Below are 24380 nucleotides of genomic sequence, written 5' to 3'. Positions count from 1 at the left end.
TAGCTCAGGCACTAGCACATGACTACACTCAGTCAATATTTGCTATGAAGAATGAATACATGTATAACCATTTCCTTTTGACTATTAGAACTTTAATTTGCTAAAGAAATAGTTTTTTATTGTGCCCTGTTCTTGACAGTCCTGGCACTTTCATAAATATTCTCCTACCTCATAAGGAATCTTAACACATCCAGTTATTTAAAAACATCATATTAGGACTTTCCTGGCAGTCCAGTGTTAAAAGACTCCACACTTCAGCACAGTGGGTACAAGTTTGACCCTTGGCTGAGGAATCAGAATCCTGCATGTTGTGCGGTACAGCCATAAGGACAACAAAAAAGTCACATCATTTTAGGTAATTAATGTGGCCATAACTTTTACTCTAAACTATACAGCATATTTATTTTTTGTAGTATATATTTTTCCATTTGAGTGAGAACCTGTGAAAATTGTTTACTGTGACGTACTTTAATTGAGTTTGGATTGTTTACCTTCACTCTTGTTACACTGAATTTCTAAGATCTTTGTAAAACAACTTCTTTTCCACAGCACAGGTCTACACTGCTCAGACCCTGGAGAGCTAGGGCGGTGGCAGGGCCCTGCATATGTTTTATAAGCCTTGATTAGTTTCAGAGGTCAATTCCCTGGACATTTCTAACTCTAAATTGCTTGACTACTAGGTCACCTCCATCCTGATAATCCAGATTTATATTAATAGCTACAGTTTGTATGGCTGAATATTGGGTTGTTCCAAAAGTTTTATAGATGTGCTTGTAACATTTATGGGAAGAGGGTTATCATGCCCGTTTATTTATTTTCCCAGATTTCCTAGAGTAAGATTACCTAGAACATATATATGTATACACATACACACACACACACACACACACACACACACATACTTGTTCTAAACAGACTTTGGTTTTCTTTCTTTATATGATTAATGCATGTTTTCTATAGAAAAATAGGGAAATAAAGGGGTGAAGATTTCCCAATTTACTGACATATTGAGTTCAGCTCTTAACAGCATCATCTATGGAATTTGAAATAGCTCAGCTCGAATTCCATCAGCTCCACTAGCTTTGTTGGTTGTAATGCTTCCTAAGGCCCATGTGACTACACACTCCAGGATGTCTGGCTCTAGGTGCATGACCACATCAAGAGCTTTTTTGTATAGTTCTTCTGTGTATTCTTGCAACCTTTTCTTAATCTCTTCTGTTTCTGTTAGGTTCTTGCCATTTCTGTCCTTTATTCTGCCCATATTTGCATGAAACGTTCACTTGGTATCTTCTGATACCAGCTGATGCCACCTGATGCAAAGATCTGATTCATTGGAAAAGACCCTGATGCTGGGAAAGATTGAAGGCAGGAGGAGAAGTGGGTGACAGAAGATGAGACAGTTGGATGGCATCACTGACTCAATGAACATGAGTTTGAGCAAACTCCGGGACATAGTGAAGGACAGGGAAGCCTGGCATGCTACAGTCCCTGGGGTCACAGAATCAGACATGACTTTGCGATTGAACAAGGAAAACAACAAAAGGGGTGAAGTATAATGTTATATGCTTCGGGAAGTAGGAAGCGGTTCACTGTCCACCCATATTTAAGGCTGATACCATCTGTACCTGTGTATTTGAGTCTTTTTACCTCACAGTTCAGCTTGTTTCCAGTGTTGGTCTGTTAACACAAATCGGTGGTGCACAGTACCTCAGTTGTCTCCTTAATTCGGTGCGGTAATAACATTCTTATGAAAATGCGGCAAGTGATTGAACATTCTGCATGAATGCTCTTGGGGTCTTTCACATTCATTATGTCTCCATGGTAGCTTTAGGCATACAGTGGTTAATAGCACAAGAGAATTCTGGTTCTTAGGATACATATCTAACTTTGAGCAAATTACTCTGTCTCAACTGAGACCCTCTTATTTCGATTAAGATTATACCTCCTAGGGTTGTTTTGAAGATTAAATGATGTATAAACACTAAGCATTGTACAATGCTACATAAAAGGTTAATAAACTGTGGGGTCGTTTTACTGGTATTATTTTCTGTTACTCTGTTGCTGTGTTACCCTGTAAGGTTTATTACTGGCAGCAACAATAAAAGGCATTCAGGTTTTTAAACAATCTGAATTTAGTACTAGACTCCGCCACTCACCATGTCACCTTAACATTTCTGAGTCTTAATTGCTTTATTTTTCAAATACTGTTAAAAATGGGGAATACCACTATCAATGTTATTGGGTTCTTGGATGGAGTATCCCAACTCTTTTATCAAAATTCTTAGACAAATTAGAAGAATTTGCTAAGAATTTACTAAGAAGTTTATTATTCTAAGAATATTCTTAGAAGAAACCAGCATAGTTCTCGTTCTGATAGACGTTTTTAGTTGGTTTAACTTAGTTTCCTTCATTAGTAGAGTTATGCAAATAGAGATCATGGAAATAGAAGGCATGGTTCAGCAACCTAATGCATATGCAGGGCAGTCCTTCCACATAACCAGTCTATACCACTTGCTCGGTTATTCAGTGATAATTATATACCTTTGATCTCAAACTGTTTTCTTCAGAATTTGTTTCACAGAATTCGGTTGTGAACGTGCCAGCACCCACCCATGGGCTGTCATTCTTTTCTGAAGTGTCACAGGGCGTACCTCTTATTAGCAATGAGTGTACATTTTAAAAAACATGTCAGTTACTCAAGGATACAAACCAGCTGATTAAATGAGAAGGCAGACGATTTCTGCAGCCCCCTCAGATCATTTTGAGCATGTAAAATGCCATGTTCTTATTATTATTTACTTTTGACTTCCATTCAAATGTCACACAGTCCCCAATGATAAGGAAGTAAAAATTTGTTCAGTTAATCTGCTGCCGTTGAGAAGTTGGTCATAAATAAGCAAGATCCACTCTGCATATAGGCAGATGGCTGTTCTAAAGTTTATAGGGTAGGGCCCCAGAGCTTTCCAGATTCTCAGTCGCATTGGCTTGAACAAAATGACAGAGTCTCACGGAAACCATTGCCTGTCCCGTGTCCAAGCCTACAGAAGAAATCTTCTAGGAAATATAATGAATTTTGTGAAGGTACCACTGTTCCTTTCGGGGGGGGCTTTTGGATTTTTCTGGACATTAATTGTCCTTAGCTGCATCTTGGGTAAGTTCTTAGCATATTAAAAAAAGATATGTTCAGTATCTATAATTGCAGTTCTTGTTTTCAGCAGGCTATAGGAATTTAAATAAACATAACTTCATATACATCCATATTAAATTTCACTTAGGACTAGTGATTATAGCTTAGGGAGTTCATTTATATTTATTATTATTATCATTTTGTTTTACTTTTTGAATTTTGCTACCACAGCACCAGCTCTCTTACCTAGTATTACATGGTTTAAATTTTGATTTACAATATTTTGTTGAAAATATTAATTAAAAATATGACTAAAGGGTCAAATGGTGTAACATGATGTTACAGGAGGCTCTGCAGTTACAATCCGGTTATATAGTTCATAGGCAATTCATTCACCCAGCCTGAAACTCATGTGGCCCCTATTGTATCCACAAGAAATCCTAAAGGCTTGCTCAGAGCCTTTGTTGAAATTAATGCATTTTATGTCTGGGACTTCTTTTGATTGAATATAGCAACTCCTTCTTAATAGGATAGGAGTTAAGGTAGTATCAGTTCAGTTCAGTCACTCAGTCGTGTCTAACTCTTTGGGACCCCACTGACTGCAGCATGCCAGTCTTCCCTGTCCATCAGCAGCTCCCGGAGCATGCTTATATCAGGGTAGTATACTTGGTATTTATTAATTGATGTACTTTCCTCCTGGACTCTGTATGTTTCTCTTAGTTATCAAAAATTTTCTACATAGTAGTGTCCTAGAATATATATGTCCACATATATATTATTCTATGAGTTGAGACATCTACTTTCATATTTTTTGAAACCCATGTATCAGTTGCTCATTTCTATTCTATTAGGGCCTTTTTCTGAGTTCTCAGCAGTTATCATGAATATATTATCAATTAATCTTCAAGTACTTTGTAATCTTTAGGATAAAATTCATTAAACATTGAATTTAGTGCAATTAGTTCAATTCTCACAGTATTTTTCCATCCTATCTGCAGCTTTACAAAGTACTTACATCTTCTCTACCCCAGTAATCACTGAATTTGAACTTCTAATTCTGTTTCATATTACCTCCTATTTTTATTATTGTTTATTATCTCCAGATTGAAGATCATCCCTTTGAATGGAAAAAATGGAAAGTATAATAAATACATGACTTTTTGTCATCTGTTAGCTCAATACCACCATTTTTTCACAGTGAAACACCCCTTCTTTGTCCTCACTGCTCTAAACCTAATCAAATAATTGCCTGCCTTTTGAATTTTTCTAGAAGCCTTGCTTTATTTTGAAGCTCCATGATACACACGGTATTCGAGTATCATCACATAGTTGGGCTTTGCCCCTTCTGCCTGTTTTCCCAGCAGTCAGTTGACCCATATCTGTGTGCTTAGCTCTTCCTCAAGCCCTGGGCTCCCAGCCGTCCTATGGCAAGGATTTCAGGAGCCCTGGATAATTTCATTTCAGTCAGTCATGTTTCTAGAGCTGCTTACCCTCACATTCTAGTTCAGTAAACATACGTTGGGCCTTGCCTCTTTCTGGCAGGCACGGGAACTGAGTCCTGTCTTACTTCCCTCTGCTTGGTTCCCTGCATTGTCAGCCTTCCCCATTTCTTAGTTTATCCTCAAAACTGAGCTCCTGCAGTCTACAGCTGGATCACGGTTCTTCAAACCACGACCTCTCCTCAGAGCCTCCTTTCATATGTTGAACTTGCTTGCCAGAGTGCCTGTTATTTCTTGCTGTTCTTCTGACAAGGTCTGAACTTGTCTACTATTACTGTCTTTCTAAACACACTTCGTTGGTCTTATAAGCTTCACTACCCACCCCGACCAGTGTTATCAAAGCTAGGTCTCCCCTTTGGAAACTTGTCAAGCTCTAGCTTATAGATTTTCACTTAGTGGTACCTCTGAGGTTTCCAGAATTATGCTGATAGACTGTGCACAGTCTTTAGAGCAAAAATCCTACTATGATGGAGGTTTATGTGGAAGTTTCTTTTAAAGGATTGGTATGTACCTGTGTCAGATATATGTGCACATCTCTGGCCCAAAATAGAGCTTGATCTTGGTGTTGTTGGCCATTCCTTGTTTCTCCTAACATCACCCTTCCCCCCTGCTTTTGTTTTGTTTTGTTTTGTTTTGTAAGCTGAGCACTCCTCTTAGGAGATAGACACCTCTGAGAGTGTCTTACCACTGTAATCACAAAGAGATGAAGTTCCCTGGGAACTCAGGCCGGAGAAGCAGGTCCTCTGTGCTGTTACCCAGCCTGCTCCTTCTTTGGCCCATCCATCGGGAACCCTGTCATGCCTGCGCTTCTCCTCCTTGGGAGAAGCAATGGGACAGAGGAGATGTAAGGGCTTCATCAAGCTGCAGCTGGGATCTTTTTAAGGCATTTTTATACTTCCATTTTTTAAAAAAATAATTATTAGGGTATAGTGGATTTACACTGTTGTATTAGCTTCAGGTGAACAGCAAAGTGAATCAGTTATACATATACATATGTCCACCTTTTTAAGATTTTTCCCCATATAGGCCATTACAGAGCACGGGGTAGAATTCCATGTGCTATGGCTCAGAAGGTAAAGAATTCACCTGCAATGCGGGAGACTCGGGTTCCATCCCTGGCTCGGGAAGATCCCCTGAAGAAGGGAATGGCAGGCAACCTACTCCAGTATTCTTGCTTGGGGAATCCACATGGACAAAGGAGCCCGGTGGGCTACAGTCCCTGGGGTCACACAGAGTTGGACATGACTAAGCACAGTATACACAGTATATCCTGCTGCCGCTGTTGCTAAATCGCTTCAGTCGTGTCTGACTCTGTGCGACCCCATAGATGGCAGCCCACCAGGCTCCCCCACCCCTGGGATTCTCCAGGCAAGAGCAGTGAAGTGGGTTGCCATTTCCTTCTCCAATGCATGAAAGTGAAAAGTGAAAGTGAAGTCACTCAGTCATGTCAGACTCCTAGCGACCCCATGGACTGCAGCCTACCAGGCTCCTCCGTCCATGGGATTTTCCAGGCAAGAGTACTGGAGTGGGGTGCCATTGCCTTCTTCGATACACAGTATATAGTAGGTTGTTATTAATTATCTATTTTATATATAGTAGTGTGTTTATGTCAATCTTAATCTTCCAATTTATTCCTCCCTCCCTTCCCCCTTGGTAACTGTAAGTTTGTCTATCTGTGAGACTGTGTTGTAGATAAGTTCTTATATATTTCCATTTTGTTATCTTTTCTTGAACTTGAGAATAGCTGACGTTCACTGGGCACTGCTGTGTGCCAAGCACTGTTACAAGTCTTACGTATTAAATACTCATCTGTTTTTCAAAACAAGTCTATGAAATTGTAACTCTTCTTCACCTCCTTTTACAGATGGGAAAACTGGGGTAAAGAGAAGTGTGGTAGCTTTGCAGTGGTCACATAGGGACTAGTTTGCAGAGTCACGTTTGGAACAGCAGTCTGGATCTAGAGTCTGAGCTCTAAATGACTAGATGATCTCACCTCTCTGAGGTGGAAATTGTAGTAGTAAGAGCTGTAAGTGTCATATAGTAGTTACGGCAGCAGAGATAGACAAGCTGTGCTAAGTTATGGGAGCATCCCGAGAGGCTCTGTGATGGGAATTTTAGAGAACACACAGCTGATTACAGAATCCATCATGTGTCCCCAAAGTTCATGAAAATGCTGCATAGTTGTATCACTTTAATAATGATAACTTTAGTACATATTTTATTTCCAGTCTTTAATGACTGATTTTGTTTTAAGCAAAAAGGAAGTCAAAGCAGATGTATATCATTTTCTTTTACTTCCCACCCACAATTCTTAGGTTTGTTGATTTATCTTATTTACTCTAGGAGGAATATATTGATAATTCAGTTGTTTCTAATCCAAGGTTCTTGCACATGTTTAAGAAAAATACATACTCAGAAAAGTTATATATTAAATACATACTTAAAAAGTGATTGAGTCTAAAATGAAATTAAAATAATTTACTTGTATTAGCATAAAAATAACAAAATAATAAGTTTTCAAGAAACATACAAGATATCTTTGCTTAAAACACAAAACGTTAAGAAATTGATTCATGTTGATATATGGCAAAACCAATACAATATTGTAAAGTTAAAAAATAAAGCAAAATAAAAATAATAAAAAAAGAAAAGAAATTAAAGAAAACATATTTCATGTTCATGGGTTATATTATTAAGGTGGGAAGTCCACAGTTATCTGTAATGCTGTGTTCCCTGTAAGGAGTCATTTTTCCCTGATTGCTCTCAAGTTTGTCTCCATATCCACAGTTTCAGGATTTAGCCATGATATACCTAGGCTTTTTTTTTTATACTAATTGCTTGAGGTTAATGAGATTTTTGAATGTGTATATTTAATGTACATTTAATCTGTCTTTCACCAGATTCAGGAAGTTTTCAGCCATTGTCTCTTCAAACATCTTCTGCCTGTTCTGACCCTTTTTTCCTTCTGGACCCCAGTTACACTTACAATGGAGCTGTGTATATTACCCCATGTGTCCCTGAGATTCTGTTAGCTCCTCAGGTTGCATAAATTCTGCTGACCTATATTCAAGTATATCAACTCTGTACTCAGTCATCTTCATTGTTCTCCTGAGCTCATCCACCTTGAGTTTTTATGTCACATATTCTTGAATCTTGGTTCTTTTTAATATTTTCTCTTTCTCTACTGAATCTGTATCTTTTGGGTTAGTACTAGCATTAAGCCCAGTTTTAATACTTGTCTTAAAATTCCTTCTTGTAAAACACACCCATGGAATCAGGCCTGCTGCTGATTTTACTCTAATGGAGGCAGCCCAGAGACAGAAGTCTCCAAAGCTTCCAGTCCCAGATGATAGAGATTTATCATCAGAAATCTCGTGATTCAGGAAGAATTCTTCCAGCTGTTCCAGAATCCTGCTATATCTTCTAGGAAATTGTATCATCATTCAAAAGGGATGCCCTACAGCCTGTCTTTCTCCTCAAGTGTTAATAATTCTCCACTATGTCTTAAATAAGATGTACTAATTACAAACATTTAAATTATATCCAGAACCATCTCTGAAGGAGAGTATTAGCCTTTTTAGTGCTTGAAGTGTGCTTAAAGAATATTTGAATGGTGATTCCAGTCTATCAGCTGTGGACCACTCCTATTAATTATTCAACATTCATATACTCCATTTTTACCATATTCAAACTTCCCTCAAATCTCAATAGCAACAGCGCTGTGTTATGAAAATATAACATACCAGCTTTGTGTAAACAAAAATCTATAGACCTCTTCTCAAAAGGAAGGATTCAAAGTTTTGGTCCTTTCATGTGATTGATGTGATGGTAATCATCCCCATGCTAGTTCAGACACAACTCTCGTTTGATACTTTGTAATTCATGGCCTAAATTATGAAATACATGCACACAGTCACACACATACACACACACAAGCACAGAGGAAGAAAAATGTAACCCACCATGGCCTTAAGTTCTACAACTGATTATGAGTCTATGATTTGTATTGACTTTCTTTTTCTACTGCCAATCACATTCCCCTTTGTCCTCAGCCAGAACCTTAGTTGATTTATACAGTTTCATCTTTGAAGGGTCTGACCTCATAAAGTTGGCTATAGTATTCTGTTTACTTCTACCACTTGGATATGTCAGGCCTACAGGGCAATCCCCGGCTTCCAGGTATAATCTTCCCTGCTTCATCACATTGTAAATCCCTATTTTCCTCCACAATGAAGTCAGTTGCACCAGGAGCCTCTCTTTTGCCAATGGCATAGTAGCATGAAGAAATCTATGTAGCCAGGTGGAAATCTCAACTTCCAGTTCATAAAACTATTGCTGGGTCAGTCAGTAGGAAGCATTTTCACTTGGTTATGTAGACCTCTAGGGAGAAATCCAGTGCCACAAGGATGGGAATAACACTTTGCCCATAAATCACTAGATGTCTATTGAGAGTTCCCAGTCTCACTTTCATACGTTGATTCCTGAACCTGTGTATTTTGGCTGTTGGGGAGGGAATATTGTATATTGATCATGGATTAGAGCATGTTTCCTATTATTCAACCTTTTATGAAGTGGTATTCTAGTTTGAACTAAGTGCCCAAGGAAAATTTACCCATACTTTCTGTTCCTGCTTGATCCCTATTTTGATCTATTGCAACTACTTAATGATGAAATATTGCCATGTATACCTGATTTTAGATAACACCCAGTTGAGATGAGCAGCTCTGGGCATGTGGTCACTTGGTGTCCACAGTCAGGAACTCATTCGATCTTTACTGGGGCCAAATAGCATAAGCAAAGAGTTATTTTCTTTCTTTCTTTTTGTTTTCTATAAAGGATAAAATTTACTTGTCAAGAAAGGTATGCCTTTCTCCCCAAACCCCCCAAAAAAAGAACCTCCTTTGTGATTATCTGATTAGGGTCACGGCTACAGAATTCACAGAGTATACTGATTAACTCTGGGATATTGGCTCTTATTGGTCATGAGATCCATTCTTGTTAGTCACCTAGAGGAACAAACTTCTTCCTCAGCTTCTAGAGATCTTTATATGCTCTTCTGGGCCCCTCTTGAAGTTCACAGCCTTGTGATTTCTCAATCTATACATCTAAGTAAAAAAACCAAAGGGATATATGTTGCCTCAGATATACAGAGGCATATCAAGTATTGTATCTTTTTATTAGTGATGGGAGCTACATTTAAAGCAACATGTTTTTCATTAGGGGAGTGTAATTCCAACATGTGTCAGACCCCAAAACTTGCCAAGTACACCAGGCACCTGAATTTCTGGGGTTCATTCTCTGAAATGATGTGTTTTTACTGGGGCCCTCAAAACCCCTGCCATATCAGCATGGTGGCATCAGTCCAGTGCACTGGCATGATGTCCTATGGACCAGTTCAGTAATCAGAATTCTAAGAACAAAATGATGGCATGGAGCCAGCAAGTTGACATAGCCTGAACTGGACAGGGGAAGCACACTGCAGTATCCTAGGCAAATGCAAACTCCCCCGATCAGGACCTGCCTTACCAAGTGTCAGAGGCAGGGAGCTGCACCTGGAACTGTCATCAGCACTGTGTAATTAGAAACACCGCCTGACTGATTTTATAATAATTCACTGGCATTCTCCAAGATCTTTCAATTTCCTGTGCAGGTCAAAAGGCAAATTTATTGGGCACATGGGTAGGCATTTCCACTCCTGGATAATCCAGTACTTCAATGTGGCACTGAGCTCTGCAAATCCTCCAGGTGAATATATAGATCCAAGCACCTTTGGGAATCCTTGAGTTAATAGGAATGACTCCCTAAGCCAGTGGGTCACCAAAATAGTATCCTGCTGCTTCTACTGGGTTTAAGAACCTGGAGATGAAGGAGTCCTCTGAACCAGCTGCAAGATAAGCCAGAATCATGCCACTTCTGCCACAGACTGCACCAACAAAGTGCATGAAGTACATGCCCCGTGCCCTGCTTCTCTGATTCCAAAATATACTGCTGCATCCAGTTCCCAAATGAGTGCTCTAACTGGCAGAGCTCAGATCACATCCCAAATCCTAACTGCAGAGGAATCTGGGAAATTTATTTCTGCCCTCCTGTCCCTGAAATAGAGATAAGAGGCGCTAGAGTAGAAAAGGATGGTGGAGGTGTTGACAAGCCCTTTTCTGGTTTCTACTGCAGTCACCTTATACATGATAAAAGCCCAGGCTCCAGTTCAGCCTCTCTCAAAATTCCCTGCATTTACAAAAGGGCAACCCTAACCCTAATGAAAGGAAGAATGGAGACCATTTTATTATAATATTCACAGAACTTTAAATCATCCTAATTGTTGTACACTTAGTCTTTGCTCTCGTATGGATCTCAGTCACATCGAGGAGACAGTCTTACTTCACAGCCATACAGTGGAAAAACCCTTTGTGATGAACTTTCCTTCTCAGCGCTGTCCTCTAAAAGGACTGTATTAACTCTAGACAAATGATTTTATTTCTAATATTTAACATCTCAAGGGTCAATGAATTAAACATAAAACCTTCGATGCTTTTATATTACTATCCTAAATTGTAATATTTAACACTTAATGGACACTTACTGCGGGCCTTCAGTTCAGTTCAGTTCAGACGCTCAGTTGTGTCTAACTCTTTGCGACCCCATGAATCACAGCATGCCAGGACTCCTTGTCCATCACCAACTCCCAGAATTGACTCAAACTCATATCCATCAAGTCGGTGATGCCATCCAGCCATCTCATCCTCTGTCATCCCCTTCTCCTGCCCACAATCCCCCCCAGCATCTGAGTCTTTTCCAATGAGTCAACACTTTGCATGAGGTGGCCAAAGTACTGGAGTTTCAGCTTTAGCACCAGTCCTTCCAATGAACACCCAGGACTCATCTCCTTTAGAATGGACTGGTTGGATCTCCTTGCAGTCCAAGGGACTCTCAAGAGTCTTCTCCAACACCACAGTTCAAAAGCATCAATTCTTCGGTGCTCAACTTTCTTCACAGTCCAACTCTCACATCCATACATGACCACTGGAAAAACCATAGCCTTGACTAGATGGACCTTTGTTGTCAAAGTAATGTCTCTGCTTTCTAATATGCTGTCTAGGTTGGTCATAACTTTCCTTCCAAGGAGTAAGTGTCTTTTAATTTCATGGCTGCAGTCACCATCTGCAGTGATTTTGGAGCCCAAAAAAATAAAGTCTGACACTGTTTCCCCATCTATTTCCCATGAAGTGTTGGGACCAGATGCCATAATTTTAGTTTTTTGAATGTTGAGCTTATTTTGATATTTGGCAAAACTAATACAATTATGTAAAGTTTAAAAATGAAATAAAATTTAAAAAAAAATAAGCCAACTTAAAGCTCTCCTCTTTCACTCTCCTCTTTCACTTTCATCAAGAAGCTCTTTAGTTCCTCTTCACTTTCTGCCATAAGGGTGTCATCTGCATATCTAAGGTTATTGATATTTCTCCCGGCAATCTTGATTCCAGCTTGTGCTTCTTCCAGCCCAGCGTTTCTCATGATGTACTCTGCATGTAAGTTAAATAATCATGGTGACAATATACAGCCTTGATGTACTCCTTTTCCTATTTGGAACCAGTCTGTTGTTCCATGTCCAGTTCTAACTGTTGCTTCCTGACCTGTATACAGGTTTCTCAAGAGGCAGGTCAGGTGTTCTGATATTCCCATCTCTTTCAGAATTTTCCACAGTTTATTGTAATTCACACAGTCAAAGGCTTTGGCATAGTCAATAAAGCAGCAGTAGATGTTTTTCTGGAACTCTCTTGCTTTTTCCATGATCCAGCGGATATTGGCAATTTGATCTCTGGTTCCTCTGCCTTTTCTGAAACCAGCTTGAACATCTGGAAGTTCATGGTTCACATATTGCTGAAGCCTGGCTTGGAGAATATTGAGCATTACTTTACTAGCGTGTGAGATGAGTGCAATTGTGCGGTAGTTTGAGCATTCTTTGGCATTGCCTTTCTTTGGGATTGGAATGAAAACTGCCCTATTCCAGTCCTGTGGCCACCACTGAGCTTTCCAAATTTGCTGGCATACTGGGGGACTGGCCCTGTGTTAATCATTTTTGCTGTCTCAACTTCATATGAAGGAGTCTATGTGGGTGCTGCTGTCCAGTCACTATTTTGCAGAAGTGTAAGCTGAGAAATAAAAGGTTAGTAAGTTGTTAGTACAAGTTAATAAGCGTGGAGCTGGGATTTAACTCAGGCAAGTGTTGAGCTCCAGAGTCTGCAGCCTGTCATAACTTACTTCACTTTATCCCCACTGTGTAAAGTCCATTTTATTGTGAAATTTATCTTCTCTTTAAGCTATCCCCTAAAGGTTACATATTAAGGAAAAATGGTAAGTAAACAACTACATCATCCATGAAATACTCAACAGAAGTTTTTTTTTTTTTTAATTTTATTTTATTTTTAAACTTTACATAATTGTATTAGTTTTGCCAAATATCAAAATGAATCCGCCACAGGTATACATGTGTTCCCCATCCTGAACCCTCCTCCCTCCTCCCTCCCCTTACCATCCTTCTGGGTCGTCCCAGTGCACTAGCCCCAAGCATCCAGTATCATGCATTGAACCTGGACTGGCAACTTGTTTCATACATGATATTTTACATGTTTCAATGCCATTCTCCCAAATCTTCCCACCCTCTCCCTCTCCCACATAGTCCAAAAGACTGTTCTATACATCAGTGTCTCTTTTGCTGTCTCATACACAGGGTTATTGTTACCATCAACTTAGCTAAGAGCACTCTTTATTTCAGGTACAAAGAAAAATGTTATAAAAAATGGGACATATAGTAAATGGTATTAAAGAGTTACAAAAGATGAGAGTCTTAGCTAATTATGTTATTAGGAAATAACTGATAAATAACTGTGATTCCCTATGATAATAAATTGATGTGGTTTTAGTTGTAAATTTGATAAGTTGATTTAGAAAATTATTATTAACAGCTAGTTATACACATCTGGATTTATAATAGATGTTTTTTGAAGCCTATAATCTATTCAGTTTCTTAGTGTCATTGATTAGCTTTTAAAGCATATTATTAAAATATAAATTTGAGGAATATCAACATGAAGTGTTTATCCTAAAGGACACAGATGGCATTTCTTAGTGTCATATGGCATTAGTTATTTAGCATTGTCATTTAAATATTTTATATAGCAAAGTAGTGTCTCCTAAATATGATTTTAAGCTCATAGAGAGCAATGGCAAGGTAGATGCTGTTTTTGTGTTTTGAGATACTCCTTGAAGTCTCCTTTCTCCCAGATAATTAAAGAAAAGATTTAATGAAAATTGAGGTATGAGTTTTATGTACCTTAATGTGAATAATAATCAAGTGGCATTTCTCCTAATAACTATAAGGGATATAGTTTATTGTCTCCCACTGTCCTTTGAAATTTATTGAATGATAAGTTCTTGTGCCACCTCTAGATGAAAAATCAGAGTCCCACATTTTTTTCTCCTCCCTCTAAATCACCTCTCTTTTGATTTGTGGAGAATAGACACCCACACCCGTCCCTCGGCAGCATGGAGGTGGGCCTCTTCCCAAAGACATCTTCAAACCTTTTCCTCTTTCCCTTTTTATCATCTCTGCCTCTACAGCTCCATATCTATATTTAATGGTTAAGGGTCTGAGAGTCTTGTTTTGTCATCCCCTTGATTCATTCTGTATGTAGTCTATCATCTAAACGATATGATCTTTTGGTCCTTCAGCTAAAACTTCCATTTTAGCACCTTGTCACACATTTCAAAATATTAACTGCTGTAAAATTTCATTGCTTCTATCGTGATCATCTGCTTCACAGTTTTGCTTGAGACTGGCCCAGAATTATGTTGACACTTTCTGAGCTCCTCACAGCAGGGAGCTCAGTAGTGAATCTTAGAAAATGCCCATTAAATATATTCTGAGCTGACTTGACGGAAAGTAGACGCCTGCTTACCTTCATCTGCAGTTTCAGGTGCAGCGTTACGTCTCACAGAGTCTGGTAACCCTGGGAAGTTGCAGCTTGTTGAGAAGATCTATCATATCCCTGCTTCTGTCAGAAGTAAACAGCTTTGCTGATGATCTGGGTGCCATCGACCAGGTACATACAACTTGAAACTGTAACTTTCTTTTATAGTTAATTAATGCATCTGTAAACTTGTTTTCCCTTTCTCTTTCTACCTTATTTCTAGTAATACGTGAATATTGTTACTGCCTGCTGAAATTAAAGATATTTTCATAAAACAGTTCTCAAAATAATACCATTTTATCACCCTTACTGGTATATATGTGTCAAAGGTATTACTAGTAATGGCAAAGGAGTGGCCTTAAGCCTCTCCAAGCAAGTAGTGTGTTCCTAAAGCAAAGCAGTGAGAGGAAAGTGAACAAGAGTGGATGCTAAATGGAGAATAACCTCTGACCAATGGTTCTTATTTCTAATTGCTCACAAGACTCATCTGACTGACTTTAAATATCCAGTTGCCAAGGCATATGCCAATCGAATTAAATGGAGGTCTCTGGGGTTAAGATGCAGGTACTGTAGTTCAGTTCAGTTGCTCAGTCGTGTCCAACTCTTTGCGACCCCATGGACTGTAGTACTCCAGGCTTCCCTGTCCATCACCAACTCCTAGAGCTTATTCAAACTCATGTTTATCGAGTCAGTGATGCCATCCAACCTTGTCATCCTCTGGCGTCCCCTTCTCCTCCCACCTTCACTCTTTCCCAGCATCAAGGTCTTTTCAGATGAGTCAGTTCTTCACATCAGATGGCCAAAGTATTGGTGTTTCAGCTTCAGCATCAGTCCTTCCAATGAATATTCAGGACTGATTTCCTTTAGGATGGACTGGTTTGATCTCCTTGCAGTCCAAGGGACTCTCAAGAGTCTTCTCCAGCACCAGAGTTCAAAAGCATCAATTCTTTGGTGCTCAGCTTTCTTCATGGTCCAACTCTCACATCCATACATGACTACTGGAAAAACCATAGCTTTGACTAGATGGACCTTTGTCAGGAAAGTAATATCTCTGCTTTTTAGCATGCTGACACATTACCCTTAGTCCCCTACATACAAGCAAATTCCATTCTGAGAGCATGTTTGTAAGTCCAGTTTGTTTCTAAGTCCAAAAATGTTAGCCCAGGTAGCCATCTAACACAATTGGCTTGGCTATACGGTACTGTACAGTAATAAATTTATAACACTTTTCACACAAATAATACATACATAAAAAGCAAACACAAAAAAGTAAAACAGTTTAAATCTTATTGTACAATACCTTAAAAAGTACAGTAGTGCCAGCTACTTCACCCCTGCTTTTACACTGGCTTCTGGACACCCTGGGCTTGAAATAAAGATACTGTACTCTGTATTCAATGCAGTAGTGTACAATAATGTACACAAAAGCACAACCACTTGTAGAGAATTCATGCATGTGACAGTGTATACCAGGCATGTGAACTAACATGTCATTGGACACGTGAGCTTCAAGTTTCACACGTAGGGGACTCACTGTGTCGACATTGTTAAAGCTCACCAGGTGATTCCACTCTGCAGCCAAGTTTGAAAACGATTCTCTAAGCCCTTTTATCTGTGAGTCTTATGTCACTGCTAGCAAATGTATCTAAGGAACAGGAGTCATTCTCATATTTTAATGTTGACAGTGACATATTTTATGTGTTCATTTTGTCAGTTCATCTAACATTATTATTGTTTCTATGGTAGAAGTAAGCACAATCAAAGGAAATTAGAGACAGAAATGTTTTGGTAAAGAGAAAAAAATTAATATTAAGAAAATTATGTATATATAATATTAAACACTTAACCAAATTCATACATCTAAGTTCTCTACATTTAATGACAAAATATTGAATAATCTAATTGATTTCAATCAATGACATGGTAAATCATCTGGTCAATAGTTTTTCAAGTCTCTGTTAAATGGAGAACTCTTGTAAGAGCTCTGTTAGATTTTTTTTTTAATTAGTTGTTACTAATGTTCATGTATGGATGTGAGAGTTGGACTGTGAAGAAACCTGAGCGCTGAAGAATTGATGCTTTTGAACTGTGATGTTGGAGAAGACTCTTGAGAGTCCCTTGGACTGCAAGGAGATCCAACCAGTCCATTCTGAAGGAGATCAGCCCTGGGATTTCTTTGGAAGGAATGATGCTAAAGCTGAAATGCCAGTACTTTGGCCACCTCATGCGAAGAGTTGACTCATTGGAAAAGACTCTGATGCTGAGAGGGTTTGGGGGCAGGAGGAGAAGGGGACGACAGAGGATGAGATGGCTGGATGACATCACCGACTCAATGGATGTGAGTTTGAGTGAACTCTGGGAGTTGGTGATGGACAGGGAGGCCTGGCGTGCTGTGATTCATGGGGTCGAAAAGAATGAGACACTACTGAGCGACTAAACTGAACTGGACTGAATGATCTCAATGAGCAAAAAATCCTCTTGAGAAAGAAATAAGGCACATTTACTAAGGGAAAAAATTGTGTTAAAATGCATGGTGCTGTTTGTAGGAGCTGCAAGACCAAGAAAGTGATCAAGGTAGGTTTCAGGTCCTTGAAAAGATTACATGAAAAAGGAACAGCTTGAAAATGGATTTGAATTGAAAAAAAAGAGAATGTATAATGTCAGGATACTGAGTGTTATTTTTAAAAGGTGTGCCCAGAGCTCTGAGGAAACAGGTTGAGCTCATGGCATTAAAACAGGAGTCAATGTGGGAAATTAGTTTGAATGGAATCAGATTTGTGTGGAGAATAACGAAGTACAGGAAAAAAAATTATTAACATATTCTCATTTAATTTTCGGGCTTCCCTTACCAAACTACATGAAGTAGTTTTGCTTTTTACTTAGTTTATAGATAAAGAAATCAAACTTTAGAAAAGTTAAGCAGCTTGACCAAGCTTGCAGAAAGAACATATGCTACAAGCCATGATTCAAACCAAGGCATTCTGATTGTTAAGCAACTTTAAAACAAGAGTAAAAACACAAAAACAAAACTTAGTTTTTGGCAGATAATATGTCTTAACATGCTTTACATGAATTGTCCCATTAAATTCTTTGAATAACCTTTCAAGATATTAGTATTACTGTTTAAAGACAAGGAAACTACTCATCAACATCTTAACAATGGATGACAGAATTTACTCCAGTCAATTTAAGGAGAAAGTAAAGAATGCATGAAGAGCTATGGAATTATTAAAGAAAAGCCCAGGCCCCTTCCATAACTTTATTTCCTGGGCTCCAAAATCACTGTAGACAGTGACTGCAGTCATGAAATTAAAAGATGCTTGCTTCTTGGAATAAAAGCTATGACAAACCTTTACCAGCAGAAGTCTGTATCTCTTTACCAGCAGAAGTCTGTATAGTCAAAGCTATGGTTTTTCCAGTAGTCTCCTACAAATGTGATAGTTGGACCATAAAGAAGACTGAGTGCCAAAGAATTGGTCCTTTCCAACTATGTTGCTAGAGAAGACTCTTGAAAGTCTCTTGACAGCAAGGAGATCAAACCAATCAATCCTAAAGAAAATCCACCCTGAATATTCATTGGAAGGACAGATACTGAAGATCCAATACTTTATTGGCCACCTGATGTGAAAAGCCAACTCACTAAAAAGACTATGATGCTGGGAAAGATTGACGGCAGGAGAAAAAGGGGGGCAGCAAATGGTTGGATGGCACAATCAACTCATGAGTTTGATCAAGCTCTTGGAGATAGTAAAGGTCATGGAAGCCTGGTTGCTGCAGTCCATGGAGTGGCAGAGTCGGATACAACTGGGTGACTGAACAACAACAACCTCCCACAATCACCGAGCAAAATCTAGTTTCAAAGGAATTGCTGCCTTCACCATCATGATCATGAAGCAGTTTGCTGACTCCAGGAGCTACTGCTGTAGACACAGGGTCCATAAAACAGCCTTGCCACAGTGTACAACAGCCATACAGACGCCCTCACTATATGCCCTCACACACTGAATCTCACTGTGTGATTCAGTTTCAGCTAATATAGATTTTATGTGTGCATTTATTTATAAACTAACAACATATTCAGAACCAAAGCAGCAAGGAAATATAAAAAATTTACTTTTATGCTTTCCAGATTTTTTTTTTTACTATAAAAGGGTATATAATGACTAACGATTAGTAAGTTCAAGGTGTCTACTACATGTAAGGCTCAGAAATGCAGTAAAACAGTGGTAAGAGATGGAGTTAGAGTAGAAGGGAATATAAGGGGCATGAATGTAAGGAAGCCATGTATTTGGACACTCAATGCAATAACTCGTCTACAAGCAGCAATAGAAATACTCACTTGTATACAAGAGGTGTTATACAAAGGACTCAGGAAATGTTTACTGTGAAGGAGAGAGGAGAATCAGTGTAAAAATTAATTTTATAAAACTAAGAGGAAAAATGAATGTCACTAAGTAGAATTAGGAAAATGGAAAGAAATGCTTCTTGGAGAACAGAAAAAGTTTATTTTGTATGTATGGAATATGAGGAATCATTGAAGTTGTCAAACACAGAAATGTGAAATTAAAGCTTGAGAGAAAGAGGAACCTACATAAAAATTAGGGGATTATCACTATATGACAATCATGAAATCATAGTCAGAAAGGGAACAGGGACTCAGAATTAAGTGCTGTGGAGTGGGAGAGTTAACAAGGAAAGACCAGCTTTATTTTACTATTAGATGTTAGATGAATATTATAAATGTCAATCAATCTGATTTCATTACTGACCATTTGGTGATGTCCATATGTAGAGTTGTCTCTCGGGTTGTTGGAAAAGGGTGTTTGCAATAACCAGCATATTCTTTTGACAAAACTCTGGTAGCCTTTGCTCTGCTTCATTTTGTACTCCAAGGCCAAAGTGAAAGTCACTCAGTCGTGTCTGACTCCTTGTGACCCCATGGACTATGCAGTCCATGGAGTTCTCCAGGCCAGAATACTGGAGTGGGTAGCTGTTCCTTCTCCAGGGTGTCTTCCCAATCCAGGGATTAAACCCAGGTCTCCTGCATTGCAGGTGGATTCTTTACCAGCTGAGCCACCAGGGAAGCCCGAGGTGGCTTGTCTGTTATTCCAAGTATTTGGAATAAAAACATGTCTGTTACTCCAAGTATCTCTTGACTTACTAGTTTTGCATTCCAATTCCCTATGATGAAAAGGACATCTTTTTTCTTGGTGTTAGTTCTAGAAAGTCTTGTCAGTTTTCATAGAACTAGTCAACTTCTGCTACTTTGACATTAGTTAGTGGTGGGGCCTAGACTTAAATTACCATAATGTTGAAGGGAAACGAACCGAGATCATTCTGTCATTTTTGAGATTGCACTTTTGGACTCTTTTGTTGACTGTAAGAGTGTATTGCTGATCCTGTTCATGGCGCCAGTTGTCTTGCTGTTCGCACTGTTCGCTGAACCCAGCCTGGGCAAGGTGTGCATTAAGAGGCTGGAAAGAGACTTGAGGGCCCATAGGAACTGCAGGCATGTTCACTATCTCCTAGCTGGCATGGCAGCCATGACACAGCTTCCCTGCTCTTGTGGCTGACCCAGCGGGCACAGGTATAACGCAGCAGTAATGCCTCCACTTTCTCGATGGAGCTCACATGCACGTACCACACCAGGTGAGCACCTCGAGACGTGCATGCACAGTACCACGAATGACCTCAGCTGTTACATAATTGTTATTTACAAAAGGTGGAGTAAGGGAGCCTGAACATGCCAATTTGCTCATTCCCCACAGAGGGCTATACCATTTCTTCTAAGGGATTCTTGCCCACATTGGTAAATGTAATGGTCACTTGAATTAAATTCATCCATAACCCATTCATTTTAGTTCACTGATTCCTAAGATTTCAATGTTCACTCTTGCTAACTCCTGCTTCACCACATCCAATTTACCTTGACTCATGGACTGAACATTCCAGGTTCCTATGCAATATTGTTATTTAGGGCATCAGAGTTTACTTTCACCACTGGACACATCCGCAGTGGAGTGTCATTTCCACTTTGGCCCAGCTGTTTCATTCTTTCTGGAGAAATTAATAATTGCCCTCTGCTCTTCCCCAGTAGCACGTTGGAAACCTTCTGACCTGGGGGGACTCATCTTCCAGTGTCATATCTTTTTGACTTTTCATACTATTCATGGGGTTCTCGTGGCAGGAATACTGAAGTGGTTTGCCATTTCTTCCTCCAGTGTACCACATTTTGTGAACTCTTAACTGTGACCCCTCTGTCTTAGGTGGCCCTACAAGACATGTCTGGTAGCTTCATTGAGTTATGCAAGCTCCTTTGATGCAATTCTTATTGGAGATTTGCATCTCAAATTTGCATATTAAGGTGATTTTTTTGGAAAAAGTGTAACAAATTGTCTTTTTAAAATAAAATTTCTTGAACTTATTAAAAAAAGTTTATTAAAAAGACATACAGAGTACCCTTCCCAATGTAAATAGCTAAAACTCTGGACAGATACACAATTTGGTGAATTTTAGACAATAAGCAATACAGAGTTGTGATTCTTAAGATAAGTAAACAAACTATGTAGCCCATGATTGCCTTGACTTTTGGCCTGGAGGCCCACCAGTCCCAGCGCTCTCACTGAACTGGTGGGTCAGAGTCTGGAGTTCCAGAGAACTGATGTAGGGAAATTCTGGGTCAGGGTCATGGAGAGAAGAAGACTTTGAAAAGGAAGAGCTCAAGTAATTTCTGCAGAGGTTTTCTTGATTTCTTGTTGACTACTAAGCTGCACATGTATAGGAGGACACTTCACAAGGCCAAATAAAGAAAACCTGCTCAGAAAAGAAATACTACAAAGAACAATAGCCAGACCTCACACAGTGCTTGGGATGATCCAAATTCTATTCACCTATAAAACCAAGACCTTGTTTAATAAAGCATTCAGTGGAGACCCTAAGATGTTGGACCATAGCACTATAGTACTTTATAGTTCTGGGATAAAGACTATTTTAGACAGATTCCAACAGAGGCTTGGAAACATAGCATAAAGAGAACTTGTTGATTCACAGGTAAAGTAGCTGGCTGCTGGAAGAACATTATCGTTGTTGCTGTTCCAGTGGCCATGTTGCATCCCTCTTTGTGACCTCATGGACTGCAGCACGCCAGGCTTCCCTGTCCTTCACTGTCTCTGGTAGTTTGCTCACATTCATGTCCATTTAGTCTGTGATGCTGTCTAACCATCTCAACTTCTGCTGCACCCTCTCCTTTTGCCTTCAATCTTTCCCAGCATCAAGGTCTTTTCCAATGAGTCAGGTCTCCAATTGTATCAGGTGACCAATGTTTTGGCGCTTCAGCTTCAGCATCAGTCCTTCCTGTGAATATTCAGGGTGTGAATGCTAATTGGGAATTGATCCTTTCAAATTGTGATGCTAGAAAAGATTCTTGACAGTCCCTTGGACTTCAAGGAGATAAAACCAGTCCATCCTAAAGGAAATCAATCTTGAATATTCATTGGAAGGACTGATGCTGAAGTTGAAGCTCCAATACTTCGGCCAACCTGATGTGAAGAACTGACTCATTGGAAAAGACCCTGATGCTGGGAAAGATTGAAGGCAGGAGGGGAAGGGGACAACAGAGGATGAGATGTTTGAATGGCATCACCAACTCAGTGGTCATGAGTTTGAGCAAGCTCCAGGAGTTGGTGATGGAAAGGGAATCCTGGCATGCTGCAGTCCGTGGGGTCACAAAGAGTCGGATATGACTGAGCGTCTGAACTGAACTGAACTGAACTGATTTCCTTTGAATTGACTGGTTTGATCTCTTTGCAGTACAAGGCACTCTCAAGAATCTTTTCCAGCACCATAATTTGAAAGGATCAATTTGTTAGCACTTAACCTTCTTTATGGTCCAAGTCTTAAATCTGTGTGTGTATGTATATATAATGCAGAATATATATTAGGAGTTATACAGCTCAACATCAAAAATAGCTGATTAACTCATGGGCACATGAAAAGATGCTCAACATCACTAATCATCAGGCAAATGTAAATCAAAGCCACAGAGGAATGTCATCTCACACCTCTCAGAATGGTAGTCATCATAAAGTACACAAATAACAGGTGTTAGCGAGGATGTGGTGGAGAAGGCAATGGCACCCCACTCCAGTACTCTTGCCTGGAAAATCCCATGGACAGAGGAGCCTGGTAGGCTGCAGTCCATGGGGTCGCTAAGGGTCGGACACGACTGAGCGGCTTCACTTTCACTTTTCACTTTCATGCATTGGAGAAGGAAACCCACTCCAGTGTTCTTGCCTGGAGAATCCCAGGGATGGGGGAGCCTGGTGGGCTGCCATCTATGGGGTCGCACAGAGTCGAACACGACTGAAGCGACTTAGCAGTAGCAGCAGCAGTAGCAGCGAGGATGTGGAGAAACAGAAACCCTTGTACAGTTTGGTGGGAATGTAAATTGGTTCTGCCACTGTGGAAAACAGTATGAAAGTTTCTCATTAAGCTGAAAATAGAACTACCATATGACTCAGCAATTCCACTTTCAGGGTATATATATCCAAAAAATACTAATTAAAAGACACATGCACCTCGATGTTCATAGCAGCATTGTTTATGATTGCCAAGTTACAGAAGCAACCTAAGTGTCCATCGAGAGATGAATAGATAAAACTGTGACTGCGCACACACACACACAGACGCCCACTGGAATACTACTTAACAGTAACAAAACAAATAAAATCTTGCCAGTTATAGCAACGTGGATGGACTTGGAGAACCTTATATTAAGTGAGGTAAGACAGAGAAAGACAAATACATCACCTATATATAGAATGTAAAAAAATACAACAAACTAGAGAATATAGCAAAAAAGAAACAGACTCACAGATGAAGAGAAGAAGCTAGTAGTTACCAGTGGGGAGAAGGGAGGGGGAGGGACACTATAGGGGTAGGAGGAAAAAGTGGTTATTATAGGATTATATAAAAGCATGTGTGTGAAACTTCTGAAGTTGTAAAGCACTACAGAATTTAAGGAAGCTTTCATTCAATTAGAAAAAAGAGTACATGAATAAGAAGGAGACAAACAGGAAATTTCAACATAAATATAAAAGCAATATATACCAAGAAAACTGTGAAAATAAAATAAGTAAATATAAATATGAAAAAAATTTTGGCAATATTCTCAACAATATAGATTAAATGCACACATTCCTTGAAAGCTGAAAATTATCAAAATTGACTCAAGAAAAAGTAGAAAACCTAAATTACACTTATTAAATAAAGTATATTTAAAATTATGAACCTCTCTACAAAGACCAAAATTATATCATGCATTTAAGCAAGAAACTACCCAAACTCTCTTTAGAGACTGAAAGAATAAGGAACATTTATAATTCATTTCCTGAGACTATCGTTACTTTATATCAAAACTAGACAGACATTACAGGAAAACAAAGCCAAACTGAAAACAAACTCAGACTCTCTCACATGAACACAGAAGTAAAATCCTTACTGGGTATTCGAAATAGAACCCAGCAACATACAGAAAAATAATACATGATGTTCATGTGAGATTTATCTCAGGAATGAAAAGTTGTTTTCACATTCATAAAACAATCTGTATAATTCATAATATAACAGAAAGACCCACATTATCTGAGTATATGCAGAAAAATCAGTTGCCAAAATTCATCACCCAATTCATGATTTTTTTTTCGAGAAAATACAAAAGTAAGAACAGAAGGAAACTTTCTCAACACAGCAAATTTTGTTTTCTGTGAAAACCTTAATGGATATACC

The 24380-nt window shown here is 39.1% G+C and overlaps 1 protein-coding gene across 3 annotated transcripts in view; it reads left to right on the top strand.

Moving 5' to 3' along the window:
* Positions 1 to 24380, top strand: part of MEI4 (meiotic double-stranded break formation protein 4) — a 334353-nt gene that overhangs the window by 142076 nt on the left and 167897 nt on the right. For all 3 annotated transcript variants that reach the window (XM_025294854.2, XM_006075221.3, XM_044924498.1), the window contains exon 4: positions 14595 to 14726. In XM_025294854.2, coding sequence (XP_025150639.2) covers positions 14595 to 14726 — 132 coding nt within the window. The remainder of the gene's footprint in view (positions 1 to 14594; positions 14727 to 24380) is intronic.

The sequence above is a fragment of the Bubalus bubalis genome, chromosome 10 (assembly GCF_019923935.1).
Source record: "Bubalus bubalis isolate 160015118507 breed Murrah chromosome 10, NDDB_SH_1, whole genome shotgun sequence".
NCBI classification, from domain to species: domain Eukaryota; kingdom Metazoa; phylum Chordata; class Mammalia; order Artiodactyla; family Bovidae; genus Bubalus; species Bubalus bubalis.
Note: the sequence above shows the minus strand (reverse complement) of the source record. Positions and strands in the feature narration are given on the sequence as shown.